This window comes from Ambystoma mexicanum, chromosome 11 (assembly GCF_040938575.1).
Source record: "Ambystoma mexicanum isolate Mex_15411 chromosome 11, UKY_AmexF1_1, whole genome shotgun sequence".
NCBI classification, from domain to species: Eukaryota; Metazoa; Chordata; class Amphibia; order Caudata; family Ambystomatidae; genus Ambystoma; species Ambystoma mexicanum.
The window spans coordinates 910,570,768-910,596,713 of NC_090934.1; the positions used below are offsets into that span (position 1 = coordinate 910,570,768).

General features: G+C 43.6%; 1 protein-coding gene across 1 annotated transcript in view; it reads right to left on the reverse strand.

The window, feature by feature from the left end:
- Positions 1-243: 243 nt before the first annotated feature.
- Positions 244-25,946, reverse strand: part of LOC138505067 (mucin-5B-like) — a 490,455-nt gene continuing 464,752 nt past the window's right edge. Inside the window, exons 19-21 of the mRNA XM_069625390.1 lie at positions 12,251-12,490; positions 4,365-4,390; positions 244-553 (exon numbers count right to left, since the gene is read on the reverse strand). Of these exons, the coding sequence (XP_069481491.1) occupies positions 244-553; positions 4,365-4,390; positions 12,251-12,490 (576 nt within the window). The remainder of the gene's footprint in view (positions 554-4,364; positions 4,391-12,250; positions 12,491-25,946) is intronic.

Sequence of the window (25,946 nt, forward strand, 5' to 3'; positions counted from 1 at the left end):
GATATTTCATCTAGTTGTGGACATGTGGTCTTTTTTTACAAATGTTAAGCGCAGCTCTTATGGTGTTATTCTGGATGATTTGCAGTTTTTTAAAATTACGATTACTGCAAAGAGTGCATTGCAGTAATCAATCCTGGATAGTATAAGGTCTTTGGCAAGTTTGGTGCAGCTATCAGTTGCCAGGAAAAGCCTGTAGGCATTGATCAGTTTTGGAAATGTATGCTGCTGCTGATGTAATGGTGTTTACTGTCTCTTTAGTGATAACTCAGAGTGTAGGTATACTCCCAAGGTTTTTATCTCTTTAGCAACGGTGAAGATGTTCCCATCGATAATACAGAATTTGTAGGAGTCGTTGAGTTTGTTAAGCCGAGATTGTGTGCCAATGAGGAGTTCAGTCTTCTCATCATTTAGGCGAAGTCTGTTTTGTGCCATCCAGGTCTGAATGGTTTGGTATATTTTGCTTAGTGCGTGGGAGTCAGCGTCATAATTAGCGAGAATAGGTAGGATGATTTTGGTGTTATCTGTGTAGTTAGTGTAGGTGATACCCAAGTCACTAGGAGATCAAAGAAAGGGTTTAGTAAAGATCTTGTATAGTGTCAGTGAGACACATGAGCCTTGTGGCACTCTGCAGGTGATTGGTGCTGGGTGGGCTGCCACCGGGGTGGACAACACTCTCATAGTGCAGTTAGATAAGAAGGACTCTATCCAGGCCATGGTTTTAGGTGAGAAATGGGCAGCTGAGGAGAGGTGTTGGCAGATGATTTTGTGATTGACCAAGTCAAAGGCCGCTGGATGGCAGATTTCATTTCATGTCCGGGGCGGGGGGGGGGGGGGACAGATATGCTGCTCTGTCAAGTATCTTCAGGAGGAATGGTTCTTCGTGATAGGGCGGTAGTTAGTGGGAACATTGGTGTCTAATGTAGAGTACCCAGGCCTTTTTTAGATTCTCTGGAACATTGTCAGTTGAGAAGGAGTTATTGATCAGTGTCGTGATCAAAGGGGCAAGCTCTTTGGCACAGTTTTTTTATAAAAGAGGCCAGACATATGTCTCCCTGGCATCTGGATGGTTTTAAGCCTTTAATAGTTTTGGTAGTTTCGTGGTTGTGACTGGGGTGAATTCAAACCAGGGAGTGCAGATAGTGGGTAGTGGCTGCTGGTCTAAGAGATGGTCAGCTGACAAGAGTTTGGTTTTTCTAGCTGTGATTTTGCTTTGAAGAAGAGAGATTTTGCCGGGTTGTGCATTTTGGAAGGTCTTTAATGCAGTTATCTGGTGTGGTAGCTGGAGTTTCAAGTTCACGTAAGATAGTGAAGAGGCCTCTTGTGCCTGAATTTGCTTTTTCAATTATTTTGTTATAAGTAACACTTTTAGTATGAAGAATTGCCTATTTGTATTTTTTGGAGAGGTTTGTGAAGTGTTGTTTGTTCACGTCAGAGGGTATTTTTTTCCAGGCAGTCTCTGCTGCTCTTTTAGTGGATTGCACGGCTTTAAGCTCGGGGGTTTACCAAGAATTCAGGTGGGCTCTTGGTTTGGGTTTACGCTTGCTCTAAAGTGCTACCTTGTTAAGGGCTTCTAGGAGAGTTTAGTTATAAAACTCGACCATGGAGTTAGGGTCAGTGCTTGTATGTGAGTAGGCTGTTAGTGGTCTCAACAGGGGGAGTAGGTTGGCTGGAGAAATGTTACGTGAGTTTCTCGAGGAAGAAGCCATTGCTGGTTGGATCAAGTCATCTGATTGTACCAACTCGGTAATAGTGAAAGTGATAACATTGTGGTCAGACCAGGGGCAAGGGATGTTGTCTAGTATGTTGGTGTTGCAGTTGGGATCTGCTAACTAATCTAGTGTGTGGCCTTTATCATGAATGGGGCTTCAGATATGATGGGAGAAACCTAGGGCTTCAATGGTATTGCCTAGGGAATGTTCATGAGGATCAGAGGGGTCGTTAAGACCTAGGGTAACATCTCTCAAAAGAATGATTTTAGAAGAAGGCTATGTGTTGGTAGAGAGGAGTTGCGCAGTGCCTTGCTCAAAGGAAAGCAGCAGGCCTGGGGGTCTGTAAATTAAGTGGATCGTAAGGTTAGCTGTAGTCGATACAGAGATTCTGACTGAGAGCAGCTCGCATCAGTGGATAGTTTGGTTGGGGCTTTCTCTAATGGGTAAGTGATTTTTGGTGATAAAAGCTACTCCACCTCCTTTAGATGCCAGACTGTCTTTCCTGATAAAAGTGTATCCATCTGAGATGACCGGGGATAGGGAGGGGCTAGGAGCTAAATGCAGCAAAGTTTCCGTGATTGCTAGGAAATCAAGGTTGTTGGATGTGATGAGGTCAGATATGTCGAGAGCATGGGCAAGGAGGGATCTGGCATTGATGAGCGCTCCCTTGAGGTGTGCTGTGGAATCTCCTTTTGGGTCAGCAACAGGGGTAGGCTTCTTCGGTAAGTGTTCCGGGCGAGAGGGGTAGGCGGTTTGGGTATCACAAAGATTTTGGCACGCGGTGTGGGTGCTGCTTCTAGGGAGAAGGTGGTGTAGATAATTGCTGGGGTAATTATCTTGCCTGTGACAGCATCACCATTGAGGGCATTGGGCTCAGAAACACCTATTGTTTTCATGTTGTGTTTACAGTTTAGGGATGGAAAGGGATGTTGTTGAGCACTCGTAGTGCAGGGGACATGGCTATAGATCTTCGTCACGCATTTCTGCATGTGAGCCGGCACATAGCTATGCAAGGTGTTAGTCTCCTGTTCCGATTGTTGATGGAGCATGGTTTACTAAGGCTTAGGGCAGACATGTGTTTAGTGGCCGGCCGGCTTGAGGTGGTGTTGGGCGGCCATGCCGTGGGCAGGAAGTGTGAAGGGGGGATGTCATGTGAGTAGGCAGATTATGTGGCATTTTTAAGGTGACTGTGCGGTTGTAGTTCGTGGTGGCATGTAACAGAAAGCTGGTATGGTGTCTGTTGGCTCCTGTCTGCCAATGGCTTGACAGGGCCATGTAGGGGTAGAACCAGGCATTATGTCCCTGACAACTATACCATCCTTAGAACTGACAGAGAAAATACTAAGGTTGGAGGGATTGCCATTATTGCTAAGACCCAACTAGGACTGAGAGAACTACCCAACCAACTGTTCCCAACAGGAGAACTTTTATCTCTCAAACTTCACCTCACCGCCTCCTGCACCATAACAATACACCTCATTTATAGACCACCTGGTCCCACAACACCCTTTGAGGATGATTTCACACACCTCCTCAGTCAGAACACCAAACCAGGCTCCCAAATCATGATGTTGGGTGACCTAAACCTAGGATTTAATGACACTAAAGACGAGAATGCCTTAGCTTTAGCCAATACTCAGAACTTGGCTTCTCACACCGGATTACCAGCCCTACTCATAGCAAAGGCAGAACATTAGATTGGTTAGCTGATCTTAACTCCGACACCACGATACTGTCCAACATGCCCTGTGCCTGGTCAGACCATTGTGTCATTTGCTTTACCATCCATGATAAACCCCTAATAGACTTTCGGCGTTAGTAAAGGACCTCCAATAGCCACCAGGAGTAAACGTAATATCACAGCCAAAAGGTTATTACCTCTTCTGCTCCCAATCACTAGCACTACCAACATCAACAAGCTAGATCCATCCGCCATGGTTGAGCTGTACAATATTAGACAAAATAGCCCCGCTCATCGTGCGCAAAACCGCTCGTACACCTAAATAGACTGTGCGTAGCAAAAAAAAGAGCAGCGAAATGCATTGGAAAAGAAACCCAACAGTCCGAAACAAAGAAAAATCTGACACTGCCTCTAATAGTTACAAAACAACCATCCTACAAACCAAAAGCTCCACTTATAATGAACACATTTGGAATGCTAATTCTGGCACCAAGGAACTATTTGCCATCCTCAATGAATTAGAATCTCCAGTGCCTCCACAAGAATTCTGAACCAAACATAAAACCTGGTGCACGAACATTCAGAAGGCCTTACTGGGCAAAATCAAACTTCTTCAAGCAAAAATCTAAAAAAAAAACTGAGCCTACCACCTAATATGCAACTTAGCAAACTAACTGGATTCCCACCCAAACAAATCTCCCCATTTGAATTCACACTGGTATCGGTAACAGAAGTTAAAAAAAACAACTATGGCCTCAAGCCATGGCAAGGTGACATCTGCCCAGCTGCAGTAGTTAAAGATGTAGTGGATGAACTTGCCTCTTTCATTACCTCACTAATAAAAGCATCCTTCGAAACCAGTATTGTCCTGACGAACCTTAAAGATGTCTGTGTCCTCCCCCTACTAAAAAAAACCACACCCGACCCTAACACGACCACAAACTACCGACCCATCACGATCATGCCATTCTTACTTAAGATCCTGGAGAGAGCAGCCTATCTGCAAATACAAAAATATGTAGAATCAAACAATCTATTAGTTCTACGCCAATCAGGCTTCAGACCAGGACACAGAACTGAATCAGCATTGATTGACCTTAAAGTACAAATGGATGAAATAAAAGATAAAGGCAACCTAGCTCTCCTACTCTTGCTAGACTTATCAGAGGCTTTTGACTTGGTAGACCATAAGGTCTTATGTAATTATCTGACCTCGGCCACCCACTTCTCTAACAAAGCCTCTGCATGGATTCAATCCTTCCTTTCAAACAGCACCACGAGAGTCTTTGAACCATCGGCCACAGCAGAACCTGCCCCATTTGAATGTAGTGTCCCACAAGGCTCATGTGTCTCCCCAACCCTGTACAACATTTTTACGAAGCCGCTATTCAACCACTTGGACAATTTGGGTGTCTCCTATACTAATTATGCAGATGACACCCAAATCCTCATCCCTATCACAGGGTCCTATGACGTGGACACCAATAGACTCAACGAGATCTATCAAATCGTTCAGGCATGGATGGACACCCATGGCCTCTCTCTTAATGATGACAAAACCAAGCTACTCCTCGTCGGCTCACAGAATCAACTAAAAAAATTAGTTGACCAATTTAAATCCTTTAAGGTCGATAATATAACCATTATGGTTTCGAAAAAAGTAAAAAAAACTGGGCATGTATCTAGATTCAGCCCTCACTCTTACCAAAAAAATAAATGCAACCACCTCAGCGGCCGCCTACACTTCAAAACGTATAAATGCATGCAGACCCTTCCTTTCACCTGACAGTTGCGTTACTCTGGCTCGGGCCCTTATAGTGTCCAGACTGGATTATTGCAATGCACTCTACGTTGGGACTAATAGTCGCTCCTAACATCCCTAAAAAAACCATATCTCAGCGGCCAGGCGTAATGCCCACTGGCTCCCAGTGCAGGACACAAATGTGTTCAAAACACTATCACTGACCCACAAGTGCCTAGCCAATGTTGCGCCAAAATACCTAGCCAACAAATTCACCAAGCACTCCAACCTTAGACCTACCCGTTCCACCCATGCTCACCTCCTAAACACACCTAGGTTCAAAATACAAAAATCAGGAGGTAACAGTTTCCCAGTCTAAGCAGCGAAACTCTGGAATGCCATGCCTTTGTCATTAAGAGCAGAACCGTCCTACTGGCCTTTCAGGAAGAAACTAAAAACTTGGCTTTTCTCGCAAACAGATTAAGCCCCTATATATCTTCACTCTCACCTACATCGGTATTACCTGACACTATTGTAAATACTGTGACTTGCTCTGAACCTGTACAGTAACTATGGTAACTGTTGCACTCTGTATGGTAATGATGTAATGAATCTTGATGTACCAGAAAGTATAACTGTACTGGAACTGTTCATATGAAGAATGCGCCCAGATACCTTTGGGTTAGGTGTGCTATATAAATAAATAAATAAATGTGTAGGCCTTTAGTGGGGGGCAGCATTACATTTCGGTTCTTGGGTGAATTTGGGAGGAGAGACTACCTTGATTAGACTTAGCCTGGTGGATGTGGCCTGGTGGATGTGGGCTCAGCGGGGGTGGCCTAGGTGTACTGTTCCACCATGAGCATAGTGGTATCAAGGGTGTGTAGATTCCCATAGCAAGTGGTGTTATTGACTGGCTGAGGAGTAATAGCAGGGTTGGAAGCAGCTGGATTCAAATTGCATAGGAGATAATCACATTATCTACTAATAATAAGCCTCAAGGTTTGTGGATCAGCGGGGTGGTGTAGGGCCTGACACACATAAAGCGAGAAGAGTTGGCTGTATACATGTGAGGGCACCCTAACCTAGATTTTTCTTAGCAAGGCACTAGGAGCATACACAACGAAAATGGCTGAAAACCTGTGAGGTCGCCAAAATTCAATTTATCAAGGCACTGTTAGCATGAAAAACTAAAATGGCAGCGAACATGTGAGGTCGTCTAAATTCAATTTTTTTAGCAAGGCACTGGGAGCATACAGAATGAAAATTATATGCTCTTTGAATATGCATATTGAAACAAAGCAGAATGAAATGTTAGGGCAGGTGGAGAGTACCATGCAAGGCAATAGACTGCACTGGTCAGCACATAATACTGATGATTTTAATAAATTGCTGCATGAAGGGTTTCCCATTAATGATAAGGAATGTTTGAATTTAACGCCATACTATGAATGGGAACCTGACAAGGTCTTTGAAACATTTGAGAGGATGATTAATCAAATTAAGGATGCTTGATAAAGGCAAACTTAAAGGAAATCTAATGTGCAGCTGGTTTACGACACTATAATTGTTGCTAAAAAAAAGAGAACATAGAGCACATATTAGATACATTAAGAAGTGGACCAACAACACTATAATGAAGCTGTAATAGGTAAAAATGCGATGCATCAAATATAGGAATTGGCTAGAGCTCATAAGATTTCAATGCATAGTACCAATTAGCATATTCTTTTCACTGCCATTCGACGTAGAGATAGCCGGAAATTCTGGCATTATGCCCGTAAACACATGAGAGAAAAGGAAACCTTCAAATGAATCCCGTTGCTGAGAGTGACTGGGAAGCCCATATTAGGGGCAGTTTTATAAAGAAGAGCAAATTAATCTGGCGGACGAAGTGGACATTGCACCGGAGGAACTTGTGTATGATTCCATGGGTAGCTGGGATTACTTCCATGTGGAAGCTCTGCAATCTATCATAAATAAACTGAAATGATCTATGGCCCCGGGGCCTGATGGCATCGCTAATGTGGCAATAACCGCTGCACCAATATTCTCGGCCAACTTTCTTCAAGATCTATTTACATAAATAGTCAATAGGGGTAGAATTCCTGGGACCTGGAAGAAAGCCAATCTAGTTCCATATTTAAGAATAGCACAATAGAACATCTGAAAAATGTCTGATTATTAGCATTAACGGACACTATGGGGGTCATTCCCAGTTGGGCGGTAAGTATAGGGGAATACCGGCATGGCGTTAAGAGTGTTTCCGTGCTGGCACTAGACCGTAAAAATCGGCCTATTCTGACTTCGCGAGCATGCGCTTACCGCCATGCCGGTAATGAACGTTAGCGCCATGCCGCAAAAGTGCCCCCAAAGCCCTTACCGCCAACAAATGCACCGTACATAACACTGCTGACATGGAGTAATCAGCGGTGACCGTAAATAGCGTGGTAGGGATATGTAGTCCCATGTGTGGTTGAGGAGGGCATCCAGCACTTGGTTGAGTATCCGGGAAAATATGGGCTGTGAAATGCCATGCATGTGCCCCACTGTATGCTGGTAGGTGCCTGTGGCAAAGAAGTGGAGCACAGACACTACCTTCAGTAGAGGGGGGTGGCAGTGCAGATTTCTATGCGGCTCACTATGTCGTCATGTATCAGGTCACTATGGTGGTAATGGTGTCCCGGTCAAGCCGGTACAGGGTGTGGATCTGCTCTGGTGTGAGGTTGAAGGGGGTGGCTCTGATGCGGGGGATTGGGGGCTGCCGGCGTGGTAATGGTGGCTGCACCGGTAGGGCATGCTGGGCCTGTCTCATCCTCCTTCTCCTCCTGTGTATCCTCTGTGGTGGGGGCTGTGGTTGTTGTTGTTGCTGTTGTTGTAGTTGCTGCCTTGCAAGCAGGGCCTCCAGCTCCAGGAATGCTGCTACAATTGGTATCATCTTGGTGTGGGTGGGGGTGTGGTGTGTGGGTGTGCTCCTTTTGTGCTGTGACAGACTCCATTGCCTCCACCTGTGCTGATTGAGTGCACCGTACCTCTTTGAAACACTGCTCATGGTTCTTAACACCTTCTCGGTGATGCCGGTATTTACTCCATGGCGGTAAGGTACTTTGCGGCCTTGTGGAGGCCGTTTTTTCCATGTCCGCTTTACTTTGGATCAGCTCCGGTTTACGCCATGGCGCTATTTTCGGTATGGAGTGTCGGGCGCGCGCCACTAAACCACTATTTATGGCCTCGTAATTTACGGCGCCGTAAATAACGGTCTGGTGGGTCAGAATGGGCCGTAAAGGGAAACAATGCTGGTAATCCTTTACAGCATCGTTTTTCCTTTACCGCCCAACTCGGAATGACCCCCTATATCTAAGATATTTGCAAGCTGTTTGCTAATGAAATTAAATCAATGGGTGGCAGAAGAGGCCTTGAAAGCAAATTGGGTTTAGAAGAGGTCTTGGAACATTACATAATATATGGACACTGCTCTATCTAATAAAAATTACTCTTGTGAAAAAAGGATCCAAATTATACACCTGTTATGTGGACCATTCAACGGCTTTCGATTCATTGTCTCGCCCTTGACTATGGGAAAAACTGGAAGCCTGGCACTGCGAAAAGTCCATATAAAATTGTATTAAACAACTGTATCAAAGTACAATGGTTAGTATTAGACATGATATGGAGGGACGTATTTCTTCTAAAATACTAACTATGGGGTAAAAGCAGGGCTGCGTGTTAGCACCTTTGCTATACAATCTCTATGTAAGTGACATGGAAAAATGTTTAACTGCTTTGCAGGAACTTCCCTTCTCACAGTGGTGGCTATGCGCTGTCCAGGCTTGCATATACTGATGACACAATCCTCTTGGATAGAACTGTTATTGGCTTAGAGCACAGTATTTATGCCATGGTGGAATACTCAAGGGGCAATAGGATATCCATAAACAAGTGGAGAACGAAAGTTATGATCATTGGCAAGGGAAAAATGGTGCTCCAAAATATACTTGGAAGATTGTTGTGACACCTGTGGAAAATGTGGTTGAATATGCATACCTGGGAGTCCCTATTAGTTCACGTCTGGCATGCAAACATTTGCCAGGATTTATTAAATCACATTTTTTAAAGAAAACAAGGCTATTCAAATCCTTTATTACGTAGTAGGTGGATACTCGATTGAGGGATTCATTAAATGATATAAAGCTAGTTTCACGCTGAGTATACTATATGGGCTTGAAGCATTTTATGTTAATCGCAGCTCTTTCTACATGAACATTTTAGGAGAAGGTATGAATGCAGACACATTATTGTGTCTTTTTCGCCCTGATAATAAAGGGTGTTGAGAAACCACAGGAGTGTGAGAAATTTATGAAGGAAGTTCATAATTTTCACTATATGATGATGATTTTAAAATGGAATCTCCCCTTAATTTGGGCCTGCATAAGGGAAAAAAGTGAAATATTGTGAGTATGCCAGACAAGGCTTCCCATTCCTGTTCCCGTTATATTGTTAAAAAGTAGGATAAGAAATGGAGGAAATGTATTATGTAGCTAAGATTTAACTTGGTAAATACTCGCGAGAACTTGGGAGCTTGAGGAAAAATTCCATATGAACAACGGAAATGTAGGATCTGCGATAAGATTGAAACCACCTAAGCATGTGTTAACAGGCTGCTCGCGTTGATACGAGCTATATAAAAAGGGTATATGGAGTACATAAGAGATCTAGAGCTCAAAGAGTTAGATCAATTACGGAGCACCTTATACATGGAGAATCCCTGGTCATTATGTCGGCTCCACATCACATTTGGAAACAAATTTAGATTTTGGTTTCAAATATAGCTAGTGAAGGTGGTTTTCAGATTGTTTTCTTTTTTTAGAATTTTATATACAATGTTGTGCATATGCAATTAAATGAATTTGACTTGCTTGATCATTAATGTGAATGTTATGTATGAATTTGGATGTTGTAAACTTTATAGTGGAATGTTTTAATGATTATGTGTAAAAGGTATATTGTATAACCAAATGCACACATTAAAATAAAATTGTCAGAAGGGTGTGGTGGTCCAGAGAGGTGTGCAGCATTGGCGGTCCGGAAGCAGAACGAGTTGGGGTGGAGAGTAGGATGCTGGTGTGAGAAAGCCTGGAGAGTAGAGGGGGCTAGAGGAAGGAGGTTAGAGAAGAGGGGCAAAGAAGCCAATAGAAGGTTGTGTCACAGGGGAAGGTGAAGATGGGGAAGGGGACACAGGAGAAAGGAGGTAAGATAGGAGGGTGAAAGACGACAGGAGGAAATCATGGTTAATATAGAGGAAGTAACAACTGAGGAGAAGGAGTTAGAAAGAAATAAGGAGACAGATAAGATTAAGTGAGAGAGGAAGGCCAAGTGGTGGAGGAGGACCTTGTAGTGGGAAGAAACCCAATAAGTGGACTATAACAAACTGGAGGTGCATAGAGACCTCACAAGGAAAGTGGTGGAGGGGCATACTGAGGAGGGCAGAAAAAGGTCAATGGGAAAAGTGGAGGAGAGTAAGGACAGCCAAGGAAGGCTCAGGAAAGAGGCCCAGGTGTTCACACACCTGGTGGATCAGTGCAGTTGTTAAGGTGTCAAGTGGGTGTCAGGAGAAGACAGGGAGGATCAGAGTGATAGGAAGAGGCAAAGGGGGAAAGGAGGACTCTTCTGTTATTAGACCATCACACATTGTCAAGTATGTGCCATAAAAGGTGAATAAACAACAAGGGGGGAGGGTGAGACCAAGAAGAGCAATTATAGTACGTTTTCCCTTAGCAAATGGATTATACAGGCAAAGTGACGAGGCAAAGGAAAGTGGGCCATTGTGGAACAGTGACATGTCCACCAGACAGAAAGAGGAAGTGAAATATGACACCCAGCCTCTCTAACAAGCTATATCAAGCTTCAGTGTCCCTGTCTTTGGTGGAAACTGTGATGTTTTGCCTGGGGGCAGGCATCCTTTCGTTCTGCTGCTGCCTTTGCCAAGGGTGCAGCTGCACCTATTTCCTGATAACGAGATGAACAGCACCCTGGCCTCAATACTGAGGAGAGCCTGGGAAAACAAGTAGGTGAAGCAGTAGAGAAAGCCGGTTGAGAAGCAATGCCAAGACCAGGAGTCAAGGATAGAATGTGGTTTCAGTTAACCCCCCCCAAACTGTAAGTGACTGAGATGGGCCCAGGACAAGACCCGCAAATAATTGAAGACTTTCTAGAAAACATCCTAAGGTTTCTTTACATTTCTGCTTTTTATCTGTGTTTGGTGTCCATTTGTCCCAATAACCCAGCACATAGAAACTGTCTGGGAAAACATTTGGCCAAGACAATATACTAATTGTTGCTTTGTATTGCTTTTAAAGCCTGACAAAGTTATCATGGAAGTTCCTTGGCTTCGAGAAAAAGGTAAGAAGAGAGTGAATCTTGGTATGGAAGTAGCGAACAAGTTCTGCACACAACCTGATGAATATGCGAGGACTATCCAGAATAATGAGACAAGTAAAGACCGTAAGATGATATCTGTGTTTTGATCCCACTCAGTTTCATGACACTACATACCACCTAAAAATAAAAACTGCAAAAAGCATTGACTTCCTGGATGGCAGGCAGAGAGGCGGAGGGCACAGCAGCAGCCCATGTGGTTGTTCTCTTGCTTCTGCCCCAAGAATAAGGCAGACATGTGATGACTGATTAGAATGAGCGCATCAGAACAGCTACAACAAAATAACATGAAAAGATTACATTTAATAAAATAAACAACAAATATTAATTAAAAGGTTAAGAAGGAACGTTACACTCGCCAATTTCTATCAACACTACATAAATGAATCTGCATGAACCTTAAAATGAAGATAAAACAAGTAGAATGTTGTGCCTAGTACAAAGATTTTCTAATGCATCCCAGAAAAGTCTCAGATGATCTGGGTAAATGTGGTATAATTAGGAAATATTCCTGAGGGGTGAGAGTGATGAAAACAAGTCTGTTTTTCATTTGTTTCATTATACCTCAAAGTGTAGTCAAATTATTGCAAAATGTAATTTTTTGTTGGTCCTAGCATTTGACACCTTGCACAGCCTCTCACTAGGAATGACTTTGGTGCCTATCATTGACTATCCATCTGTTACCTGAGCATGGCAAGCTGTGAAAGCTTTGCTTGTGATGATGCTGCACTGTTTCTGGGCCCAGGACCTCCTGTATGGGTTGACGGAGCAAGGATCGTTGGCATATCCCACATCTGGGCAGGTTGTAGAGAATTTCCAACTGTTGGCGAATTCTGTCACATCCCCTACAACAGCGTGGCTCCTGGTAGCAAAGTCATTCTTGCTGTTTCCATCATAATTCCCGCACAGGCCACAGATGCGTCCCTGGGAAGAGAACAAAAACATTACTGCGGTAACAAGGTTATTCACTAAAGTTTGATGTTACTGTGGTAAATTCACACACTGTTGCATAAGAGTTGCTAGAGTCAGACTTTTAGTGTGAGAAACTAATGTGAAAAGCTGGGCAAACATATTGTTTCCTGAACTGTAGGTTTGATTGGTGGTTTGGGTGCAGAATCCACCCTTCTTCTATTACACCCAGGAGGCAGAATGGAGATTTTTACCCCAATGGCTTCTCAGATTGGGCAACATTCCATCCAATATGAGAGTGTGATAATTCTGGCCAACAGGGTATGTGGTTATGTGGGCTAATCAGAAAACCAGAATGTGTTGCAAAATCCAATTGGAAATGCTTGAAATTCCAACAGTGAGAGTATACAGAACCTTTTAGCCTCCAAATTGGTTGAAATGTTCATTGGACTGGTTCTCAACCTGCGGCAGCAAAACAGAGAGGATGTGTGAAAGTGTTTCTCCACTAGATTAAAAAAGGGGGAGGAGACATTTCATCTATTAAGTTCTGCAGGAAAAAATGTTACCACCCCAAACAAATGCTGTAATCTAAACAGGCTGGATTCATTTTTGTTATCGTGTTCTACATCAACATGTCATACCTTACAACAGAATGGCTCCCATCCACAATCTTCCACTCACTCTAGGTCTTCCTCCCACACTAGCTTCTGCATATACTCAACATCTTTTGATGAACAGTATCTGTGCATTACATTTGGCAAATTGTAATTATACGTGGATTTCTGGTGGAAGTTCCTGGTGTATGTGGATGATCTTGTTCTTTAGGGCCAATGGAGGAGCTGTAAGTAAATATTTGCCGCTGGTGACCTGTCTTTTTCGTGCTGCAAGTGCAGCGCAGGTCTTTACCACACTGCACTTGAAGCACAGTAAAAAACTGTGTCGCTGGGGAGAGGCATTCTTGTTTCCATTTAAGAGGAGGTAGGAGCAGGTGGCTGTGGGGCTTGGGGGTGTGGCATGACGAGCGGTACAGGAGTGGAAGAATATGAAAGCACTGTGGCAGGAGAGAAAGGTAAATGACTTGTGACAGGGGTTTGTAGTGGGTTAGGATGAGGGAGTGTTGGAAGGGGAGGCAAATGATGGGTATAACTCCTCGCTTTGTGGATCCTGGCGATAGGGGCTTAAAGGAGCCCCCTTCTTATAGGCAGGTCAGGATGGGTCCGTGCATCAAGGGAGGGAGCTTTGATGCATTTACTGCGTGCGAAATGGAGAACTGTGCAGCTTGCAGTTTTATATTGTGAAGTATGTGATATTAACATCATTATATGTTTTTGTTCTTTTTTCAATGCATTCTTATGAACAATGTCTTATTAACACTCAAGTTTGCCCTCTTAGGAGGGGTTTGGTACACTGTCTTGAGTGCTTGGGAAAGAGACGGATCAATGTGAAACACAGTGTTTGACCTATCAGGTCATACCCTCTCCTTGCTTACTGCCCACAAAGGAAAACGCAGATGTCAGAGGTCATGATGGAGTGATTAGAAGGATCATTATTGTCTATCTTTACTGTATCAGTTTGGTGATCAACTTGGGTATCAAAGGTATTGGTATAAAAGTGTATTGGAACTTCACCGAACTAGCCCATGAACAGAACACTAACCATTGACTCTATCTCACCTTACCTGCATGTGACGCTTGGGCATTTTGTGTTCTCCATGGTGGCAAACGGGTCTATGCCTGGCATACTCCACAAGGAAGCTAACACTTCTGTGACTTTTTTGGGTTGCACGGCTGGGCTTACAGATAGGATTTGATTGGTGCATCCACCCAGGTATTCTGCACCCCTGGTAAGTGTACTAACGTTAATGCTATGTTCTTGGCCAGCAGCCCTTGACCTCAATACTCTCTGCTTGTTGAGACATAGTAGTAGTCTGTTTGTATGAGCAAGGAGTTCCTACTTATAGATGGGAGCTTTGAGGGCTAGGTAGACTGCTCTTAGCTGCAGAATATTAATGTGGAAAGGTTTAATTTTTCTGGACCAAAGACCCTGTGTAGCTAGTCTTCCTAAGTGGGACCCCCGCGCTTACAAGAAGGCATCCATTCATCAATAGCTGACTTGGCATAACCATCCGAAAAGGAATTCCTTTAAACAGATTCAACCTCTTGTACCACCAAAAAAATTAGTTATTGACGGACGTTTCACTTCCAATGGATCTTACTTCTGATAACACTGATCAACCACACATCGCTTTTAATGTTTCATGCATAGTCATATGATTGGGGCAATGAAGGATCCTGATGCCAGGGAGCCCAGGAGCCATGACACTCGGCATGCTACCTGGTGATGAGGTCAAACTGAGACACATTTTTGTAAATCACAAACATCACAATGTGTTCCTCTAAAGGAGACACTTTTACTGTAATAGTGTCCAGAACTGCACCTACGTTTTGATGACTTTGTTTGGAGTGGAAGATGTATCTGAAGAATTACATGCAGCCTGAGCTCTGGAAGAGTGAGACACATCATCTGTAAAATCTTATATTACTTTCTCAAATGCACTTGCTGTAATCAGCCAGGGTTTATAGTCATAATCTCGAATACAAAAATGTCGAAAGTCATAATGTCGAAAAAATAAAGTCGAAAACAAAAATGTCGAATTTCTTTTTTTTGTTGATTTTTATTCGAAATGGGGGGGTTCCCCCCTGACCCCCCTTTTTTATTTTTTTTTTTATGTTTTACCCCTTTTTTTTTACCACCGGAACCCCATAAAAACATGTAAATTAAAAAAAAAAACAATTCGACATTTTTGTTTTCGACATTATTGTTTCGACATTATTGAAATTCGACATTTTGTTTTCGAGATAATGACTGGACACCATCAGCCAGTCTTCAGGGTATGGGTGGACACTACGATATACCAAAACCACCATGCCTTTCTAAAATACATTTGTGGCCAGGTTTAGCCAGAATGGTAGGACTTTAAATGGAACGTGTTTTATTTTTAATGATAAACCTCCGAAATTTGTAATGCTGAAAGGAATTTTAATGGGAAATTATGCACCCTGGAGGGCAAAGGTGCATAGCTAATCTGGGTAAAATCTGGTGTAATGCTTTCATTCTGAATGTTTCATTATTTAGTCATGTGTTTGGAACGTTCAGATTGAGAATTGTCATGAAATGATATGTGCCTTTCTTTTAGTTGAGGATGTACGTTGTGTAGATGCCTTGCCCTTGTTGCGGACCTCTTTCCACTGTGTTCTTGAAACGCAGGGTGTTGACATTTTGGATCATCTGGTTCATGTGCAGTGGATGGAGGCAGGATGTTTCATGGAGAAGCAGAAAAATTGATTCCATAGCCATCTTTTACAATTTTCAAAAAACATCTGTTCGTTGTGAAACTGCTATAGGAGACTATGGTATTAGAGATGCTGCCCTACGACGTGCTGTGGAGGGATGCGGGGGGATGCGGGGAGCCTGATGCATATTTTCATCATTGGTACTTTTTTACAACATACAAAGCCCTTTTAGTATGTGGTTGGCAGAACTGTGCATGTCTCTCATTTACTAGTGGTGTCTTGGAAACAAACAGTTGCTTGATGTTTGTGAAGTACTGTTCCATTCTTTACACATGTTGCATTATCTTACTGTCACTGATGTAGTACACACCTGTCATTTATTCAGTGCACACTTGCCATGATAATTAACTCACAGTAATTTTGTTGAACCTGGCAGCACTGCACTAGACCACTGATTGAGTAGTTTGTTGCGTAGATGGATGTTTCAGAGTTATTGGGATGGAGTAAATTCTATGTGGGAGAATTACAGAATGTTATTTCTGATGCACACAATGTTCCCTATATTATGACACTGCAGATTTTGTCACTGCATATAATACCTACAAACGTACCAGAAGTGAATGTTTGTCACAGTGACCGAGTTCATGCAAGCAGTCATGGTCTTGGGGATGTTGTTATAGAGTGTGACATATGCTGGAGACTAGGATAACATCTGTGATGTCTAGCAATATTTTATGAACCATAATCACCGCGTACTATGATGTGGTGGCTGATGCATTCATAGGTATCTGCGAAAATGATTCTTGCAGGGATAGTGATCTTGTCAAATCAGGCAGTGTGTGACAGCTAATGTGACGTTAATTTATGTTTTCATATTATCAGAGCGTGGCACCCTATGGTGAATGGAGCTTGAGCACAAGAAATGGAGGAGTGTGTGTATTGACAGATTGCACGGGGCAGTTGGTGGATGCTGTTGTGTAGTGGCAGGCTCCTGTGGATGGTGGACATACATTGATGATGTAGTGTAACTGCATGCTTGTAAAAGCTTTATAGCAGCTTTTGGTGTACTTTAGGATTCCTGCAGCCAGTTGATCAATTGATGTGGAATAAATGCAGGCTCCTGTAAACAGTTGGCCAATGAAGATTATTGTTCAGTTGCTGTGGAAAATTGCCAGATGTCTACAGGATATGAAAGTTTTCCTTTGGGCAGATGGCCAACACCTTTGGCGTGCGACTGAATGCCTTTTGACAGTAGTTGACTGTGATGTAATGGTGGGCTCCTGTGGATAGCTGCTAATTGTCTGTAATGCAGTGATGTCTTGTTTTGTGCTTGTTAATTGCTGGTGGATTTCTCTGACATATTTTTGGGTGGTGGGTAGTAGTGTCATATGTTTGTGGTCTATCAAAGGTCTCCTATAGACAGCTGTTGGCTTTGCTGAGCACAACAGATGGATCTGTGATTTATTTATGGGTTTCTGTAGACCATTGTTTTGATCTGTTGGTGTATTGGTGGCTTCCACTAAATAGTTTGTGGATGTCTTTTTTAACACTTTTTTTTTTCATTTACTTAACAAATAAAAACTTGTCATAGATTTTACATCTGGATTCACAAACATAATGTGTGATAGCGCTCTGTTCATTACAGCGTTTTCAGGTACAATATAAAGAACAGTTAGCAATCCCCAATCCCCTAATATATCTTGATGGCATTGCTCTGCAATTCCCACATCCTACCATTCTCGCTGATCAATAACAATATTCTATTCAGCCTGCCACCCTATGCTGGACACAGATCCGAGACTACCTCCAATTTGTCCCAGACCTCATGCCACACTGTCTATCATGAGTCAGCTCCTCTCGCTGGCCCCATCTGGTCACTTAAAATCCATTTCAGCCCTCACCCATTTGAGCATTGCCCTGTGCCAGTCTCCTCTCCCGGGTCTACTCTGCGCTTTCCATGCCATACCAATCATGCATTAAGCAAACAAGTGCCCCAATGCCAGAACTTCAGTCACTTTTTTTGCCTGTCTGCACGTCCCTCGAGGCAATAGCCCTAACATGCAGTGCTTAACCAAAGGTTGAACCATCACCGTAGCCAACCTAAGTAATTCTAAGCAAACTGCTTCCCAAAACCCTTTCACCCGGTCACATCCCCATCACATGCGCAAAAAAGTATCAATGGATCTCCTACCTCCTACATCCTATATCTTCAGCAATTTGGATCCGCCGCCACCATTTTGACCACTCTGATGGGGGCGATATAAGCTCTCCGGCACTTTCTTTACTTATATCTATTGAAATCTAATGTTCATAGAAACCTGCTTCACGTACTTGAGTACCCTATTCCAGTTTCCCATTTAAGTCTTAAGTCTCCTGCCTTGGTATTACATTCGTCCCTTTCTGCTGCATATAATTCTGAAACATTCTTCCCCCTTCTGCCATTTGCAAAAGAGTTACATTCATCCCATGAGTGCGCAGTTTCTCAGGAAAGCCAACCCATTTATTTATTTAGTTACTTACTTATTTAGCGCACCAAGCGAAAAGGCATCTGGGCGCATTACTTACAGAACATATGTTTCAAAGATACAAATACAAAAAAGTGACAACAAGATGGATCACAAGAATGTAACAGTGAATACAGTTAGAAAGAAAAATACAGTACAAGAAGTGCATGAAGAACGGTCTTAAGTTTCTTGAGAGAGGAGAAGGACGGTTCAGACCTTAGGGCTGGAGGCATAGTGTTCCACAGTTTAGCTGCTAGCACGGGGAAACTACTTCCTCCAGCCTTCTGGATCTTGAACCTAGGAATCTTTAGGCTGTGTGCATGTGAGGATCTTGTTGGTCGGTCAGAGGTATCACGGGAAAATGTGTCTGTCAAGTAACTCAGTGCGAGGTTAGCTAGGCACTTGTGTGTAAGTGACGAGGATTTGTGTGCAGTCCTTTGTTTGACAGATAGCCACAGTGTGTTACATCTTATTTCAGATATATGTTATGTTCTGGGGAGGTTAAGCTCTGCTCTAAGCGCATTATTCTGGATAACTTGCAGTTTATTCAGGTCGCGCTGGCTAGTTCCTAGGTAGAGCGTGTTACAATAATCTAGTTTTGAGGGAACTAGTGCTCTGGCGATAGAAATGCAGTTGGTCGTCTAGAAGAAGAGTCTGCAGGCATTAATTAACTTACAAGTGTACGCAGTAGAGGAAGCTGTCACATTAATTTGTCTTGTCAAGGTGAGAGCAGAGTCCAGATAGAAGCATAGCGTTTTCACGTCTTTAGAAACATTTATGTTATTGCCATCAATATTCAATGATGTGAATTGTTGGTCAAGTTTGTTCAGTCTAGTATGGGAGCCTAGCCAGAGTAGCTCTGTCTTATCGTCGTTAAGGCAGAGACCATGCTTTGTCATCCATGCTTGTATTATAAGGTAAATGCCATTGAGCACTTTAGAGTCTGTATTGTAGTCACTAGTGATAGGGATGAGTATTTTGGTGTCATGTGCGTAGTTTGTGTAGGTGACGCCCAAATAGTCCAGATCATCAATAAAAGGGTTAGTGAACACATTATAGAGCGTAGGTGATACGCAAGAGCCCTGTGGAACTACACAGGTGACAGGTGCAGGCTCAACGGAAGCTAAATTTGAGAAGACCCTCATAGATCTACTATTTAAAAACGATTGAATCCAGGGGTTAGCTTTGAGAAATGTGCTGCAGTAGAAAGGTGATTGCATAAAATCTTATGATTTACTAAATCGAACGCAGCCGAGAGGTCTAATAGTAGGAGGAGGGCTAGTTTTCCGTTGTCTTTTAAGTTGTCCATTTGTGTCTTTAAGTCAATTAAAGCTGTTTCAGTCCCGTGTCTAGGTCTGAAGCCTGATTGTCTAAGGCCTAAGAGTTTGTTTTTTTCTAGGTGTTCCTGGATTTGCAGGTAGGCCGCTCTATCCAGAATTTTCAAGAGAAAGGGTACTGTCGTAATGGGTCTAAAGTTCGGGGGGATGTTAGGGTCTAAGGTTGTTTTTTTACTAGTGGCCAGACCCATGTGTCTGTCAGGTTAGTTGGGACTATGCTTCTTTTGAAATAGGAGTTAATTAGGGTAGTGATGAAGGCAGCCAGTTCCTTGTCAGCCTCTTCGATAATGGGGACGCGGCATATGTCACCCTGGCATATTGAAGGTTTCAGATGCATGATTATGTCCTCAACCTCCATAGTGGAGAGAGGTGAGAAGTGGAATAATTTAATGTTGTCAGGCTGTGATGTTAGTGGAGAGAGGTGAGAAGTGGAATAATTCAACGTTGTCAGGCTGTGATGTTAATGGTGGGGGTTGGTCAGTATCCTGGAAGGGGCTATGTTTTTTTAGATTCTATTTTCGCCTGTAGCGTCATTATTTTATCTAATAGGGCTTCTGGTATCTTTGGTGCAGGTGTCTGGGGTTGAGGAATGCGATTCCATCTCTCTAAGTATGTTAAATAATTCTTTAGTGCTGGATTTCGCATTGTAGATTTGTTCATTGTATATGTTTTTTTTGGACTGAATGATGGCTTCTTTGTAATTGGAAGATGGTATTGGAAAGTTATTTTTATTAGTGGTTGAAGGGTTGTTCTTCCAAGCAGATTCTGCGGTTCTCTTTATTTTGCGTAGGGATCTAATGTGTGGAGTAAAACATGAGTTTAGGTGCGCACAAGGTTTGGCTTTGCGAATTTTAAGTGGTGCAATGGTGTTGATAGCATTAAGCATAGTCCTGGTGTAAAGGTCTACTAGCTCCGTAGGGTCGGAATTGGTAAAAGTCGGGTTTCTCCGCAGTTATGTTACGGTTGTTTCCAGTACACAAGGGGGGGCAAAAGGCAGTATGTGGCTTGTATGATAATCTTCCCTTAAAGTGAAAGTAATGAGGTTGTGGTCCGACCAGGCGCATGGAGTGTTAGATAGAATGTTGATGTCCCGATTGAGGTCGGCCAGCCAGCCTAGTATCCTTCCTTTGTTGTGAGTAGGTTTGGTGATACAGTGTGTGAAACTAAGCTCTGGGATAGTGTTTGCAAGAGCTACTGTTTTATCGTCTTTGGGGTCTTGAAAACCAAAGTTAAGGTCGCCTAGTAGTAGAACCTGTGAGCTAGGTTTAGTCTTGTTAGTGAGGAGAAAAGAAATGTCATCTTTGAAGGTGGAGAGTGGACCAGTAGGTTTGTGTAGGAGGTGACTGGTGAGCGTTTGGGAGGCTGAGAGTGGTAATATGAAGGATAATAATTCCCCTGAAAGGAATGTTTGGTTGGGTAAAGGCCTAATGCAGAGAGTTGATTTAGCAATACAAGCGACACAACCGCCTTTAGTGGCTTCTCTGTTGGTTTGTGTGATGGAGTACCCATCTGGGATGGCGAGGGTGAGAGACAGTCCTGCCGCGGCATGTAGCCAAGTCTCTGTAACGGCTGGAAGTCCAGGTCATTAGTGGTTATGATATCAGCAATGTCAAATGCATAGGCTAGTAAGGATCTGGCATTTATCAAAGTCTCCTTAATCAGAGTGGTAGGGTTATGAGACTTAGTAGTTTTATTATTAGTAGTTTCATTAGTGGTGGGTACATTCTTAGGTATAGTACTAGTGGTGGGTATAGCCTTAGTTCTTGCTATAGATTGGTTGGTGGTAGTTTGACCTTTAGCACTTGTATTTAGGTTAGGATTCAGAGTGGGCAGTAAAGGCATGAATCTGGATCCAAGTCTTTGGTTTCTAGATTTTGTAGGACAAGGTTGGTTTGGCGTAGGCTTGGTGGCATAACAGTTGATACATTGGGCGGGAGTGAGTGGAGGCAAAATGCGAAATCCAGGGGGCAAGGGACACTTGGTTTTGGTTGTTGCCGGTAGACAGGGCGGAAGGAAAGTGGTTGGTGGTATGTTGTCTGACCAGGTTAGTGTCAGAGACATGGATAGTGAGATGCTATGCATACTAGGTGTATGAGAGAGGTTCATAGTAGGTAGTGTGAAGTCATTGCTCAAAACTGTAGTGGCCATTGTTATCAAGAATAGGTTGCTAACACTGGCACTAAGTATAGTTAGTGTAAGCCCAATATATAGAGAAGACATGAACATGACTAATCAGTGTGTGTGTCTAGCTAGTGGACAGTTATGTTCTAAGGTACTGCACAGTGCGAACCGTTTAGCAGGGTGGGTTCTCAGGTAGGCTAGTAGGTCATGAGTTAGAGAGTGGGATGGCAGTGGTCACAAGTGTACTTGTAAGTGGAGACTGGACAAGAGACTAGGCAAATCACTATGTTGACCAAGCATCACGTTAAGTGAGGTTATACAAGTGGATAGTCATGGTTATTTAACATACGACCGAAGAACCTAAAGAGCATAAACATACAAAATGAGCCAGTCCTTGCTCAGGTTGCACAGCAGTGACACGGTTAGACACCAATAACGTTGTGCAGACAGGCAAAGTCTATGTCAAGTCCTTGATGTATCAGGTAGTTATACATATTCCAGGCGTTGCTAAGGCAGGAGCAATTAGTCGGAAAGCAAGTACATACGCTGAAGGGCGGGTGTTAACATCCGACCGAAGAACATACAGAGCATAAACATACATAAAGAGTTGGATCTGGCAAGTAGGTACACTGGGGGGCAGATGTAAGCAATAATAGCGATGGTAGCCAGGAAAACAGCATACAGTGGGTAACAACGTTGATCAGGCTTAGAAAGAATGCAGAGTGATATTGAGAGACATAACTTGTTACAATATATAGACAGGCAGAAATATTGTGAGATAAACACGTTACAGATCATGATTAGGACCGGTATCGCGGGTATGTGCAAGTCTGAGGCACGTGTCAGTCTCAGTTGTAGGAGGGCTGAAGAGTTAATCCTTGTGTTGCAGCTACCAATGCAGGTGTAGATCATATAAAGTTAGTAAAGAGTGCTTGTATATTTGGCTTATGCTGAATGTCAGAATTGTAGCCGGCAAAGCATTAAGTATGGAAGTAGTGCAATAGGGCTGTTGACCACAGTAAGATAGGGCTGCGATAGTAGTGGGTATAGAGGTTAAGCTTAGTGGAGTTAAATGTTTCGAGGTGCGCAGAAACAAATGATGAGGATCGTGCTTACTCTGTATAGGTGTACCATGAGCAGACAATCCGGAGCTGAATCCGGCAGCGTTGCACAACCCGCGGCTCCGGCGAGGCCCGGACAGGCACCAATAGGCCTTGTAGAAAATGCCTAAAAGATGAGGGCCGGTTTATGCATGCCGGTCGCTGTCATTGGCTTTTCTGGGTGCGGCCGGCCAATGAGACAAATCCAGGAAATGCGTAACTATAGCAACAAGCTACGTGGCCTGGCAGTAAATAATGCGCCCATTTTCAAAAAGTAATGCGAGATACGGGGGATGTTGTATGCAGGCAATGAACACTGGATCAGGCTGCGCCGACCTCGTGTGCGCTCGCCTTTGTAGATGGAGGCAATATTTCAGCAGTAATTCAAGAGTGAGCTGATAAAACATGCGAGTAGAGCTGAACTTCTTCAGACTTCACCCCAATGCGAGCTGCTGTGCGGGCTGCTTCTCGGTAGAAGGTTGCTCCGGATTCAGAGGGAGAGGGCTCCTGCCCTCTCAACGACGATCGGTGCAGGTGAACCCAGGCTTCTCTTACCCCAGCCATCAAGTTTGAAAACTCCAGGACGTTGAGGCAAACCGACAGATGGGTAATATTAAATTCTGAGTAGGTGATGGCCTTGTCCTCGAATTATAAATCATCAACAACACCTCCCCATCCCAACCGTCCAATCGCACCACCCTTCTTCTCACCCATTACTCGTCTCAACCTGCTACAACCCAAAGGCACCGCCGGAAAGGAAGGGAAATCTCTGTCCCACATCCTTAATGGCCTTGCACCAGACCCAAATAATAGTACTCACTGGGGTCAGGAGAATCCCAGGCTCCAACTGCAGTCCCCCAAGCAGTTCCAGTACCTGATACGGCTCTGATTCCTTCATAATCCAAACAGTGTTGCGATTTCTATCCAGTTGAATAAACCAACTGACCATGTGCTGTAGTATCAATGCCCAATATTATGATTTGAAGTCCAGCACCTGTATATCTCCTTTAACTGCCGGTAATTGCAAAAATCCCGGGCTATCCTCAGAGTACCCCCCCTTCGATAGCAACCTGGATAAGGTTCCATGAAGCGATAGAAAACAATCAACCTTTAGAACCATTGGCATCAACTGAAACATGTACAATAGCCTGGCTAACATAATCGTCTTAACCAACCCCATCCGCCCCATCAAGGAAATGGGAAACTGCATCCAGAATTTGGTAAGCCTCTCAAACGCATTAATAGACTTCCTCACATTCTGGAAATACATCCAATCCCAGTCCGTCCCAATTAGCATGCCCATATATTTAAATCCTTCAACCATAATCTTCATCCCAAATTGAACCAAATCACGGCCAGATTCAGCAGGTAACACATAAATGGCTGACTTAGACTTGTTAATAACCAACCCAATAGCTTTCCAAATACATTAACTGTGTCCATAACTTGTTGCAAATTCACCCTACGTTTCTGTATGTACATTAGCATATCATCCGCATACATAGATTTGCAATGTCTGCCCCCCCCACATCCAGAGACCTGTAGCCTCATGTCTATTCCGATACACCCGATCCAGGGGCACAACGACTACCGCATATATCAAAGGAGCGAGTGCACACCCCTGCCTTGTACCCCGCATTACCTGCAATGGAGGAGATATCACCCATTAACATGCACCCTGGAGGCTGAACCCCGTACAGCAGTTTAACCCACTCAATGAAGCGTACCCCAAGTCTCATTCTCTCCAATACCACTCCCTGAAAAACCCTAGGAGACAGAATCAAATGCCTTATACAAGTTTAGTCTGATAACTTCTAACCTCTCCACAAGCTGTCTATACTTGTCTAGGGCCAAAGGTAGCCAACTCAGATTATGAATTGTGGATCTTACTGGAATGAATCCGGTCCGGTCAGATTGAACCAGACTCTGTATGAGTGGTGAAAACCCGCCTGTCAACACTTTACACATAACTTTTACATCCACATTAAGCATGAATAAGGGGCGATATGGCCCACACTCAGCCAGGCCCCTCCCCTCCTTTGGCAGGGTTATTACCTGTGCTTCCAGCATGGAACCAGGGAATCCACCTCTCTCCCTGGTTTCAAGAAAACACTTCAAGCAGCTTGGGTGGCAGGATATCCACAAACTCTCTGTACACCTCCACTGAGAAACCATCTGTCCCCAGTGTCTTACCCTGAGATAGGCTTTTATTCACTCTTATCACCTCATGCACATTTACATTCTCACCCAGTCGTTCCCGCTACTTCCCATACAATACCACCAGAGAAGCCTCATCTATCAATTGGACTGCCAGTTGGGCGTCAAAGCCTTCCTTCTCCTCATAGAGCAGCAAAAAAGTCCGCAAACTCAGCACATATCCTTTCCTTATCTGTGATGACTGCCCCACCTGGGCCTCAAAGTCCCTCACACCGATGTTGCTCCCATTCTTTCCTGACTACCCAAGCCAGCAGCTTAAGCCTTATTGCCCGCAGAGTGTTGTTGGGTCACATGGCCGGCATATCTATGTGTATCCAATCACTCCCTTGCCCCATTCAACTCACCTTCCGTATATGCCAACACACCGAGTGATACCGCTCCCATGACCAGTTCCTGTTCCAGACTCACCACCTTCAGTTCCAGATTCTTAACTTCCTAGGTAAGGACCCTACCAATCCCAAAACTCGCAGAGATGCATAACCCCCTGATAAAGACCTTTACTTTAACGTCTCATAATCGTTAGGCCTGTGTGAGTTGTAGTTTGAGGAGGTCTTTGTTGCATATCGGGTTGCTGTGGACAGTTGGTGTATGACTACATCATTTACTGTCAGAGTCCTATGGCAAGTTAGAGGTGGGTCAGAAGACAATTCTTCTACTTTTTTAAACAGTTGGTAAATGTATGTGGTGCATTGGTGTAATCCTGAACACTATTGCTTGACATCTCTCATATAACTAAGGGTTCCTATTGTCATGCCAAACAAAAGAAATGCAAAGGCTTTTCCATTCCTGTAATCTTGGGTATACCTCTTGACTTTAGATAATGGGACAGCTACAATGGCCCTTCCCCCACCTTATACCACCAACATATGTTATAGTACATTAGGCTGCATTGGTTATGG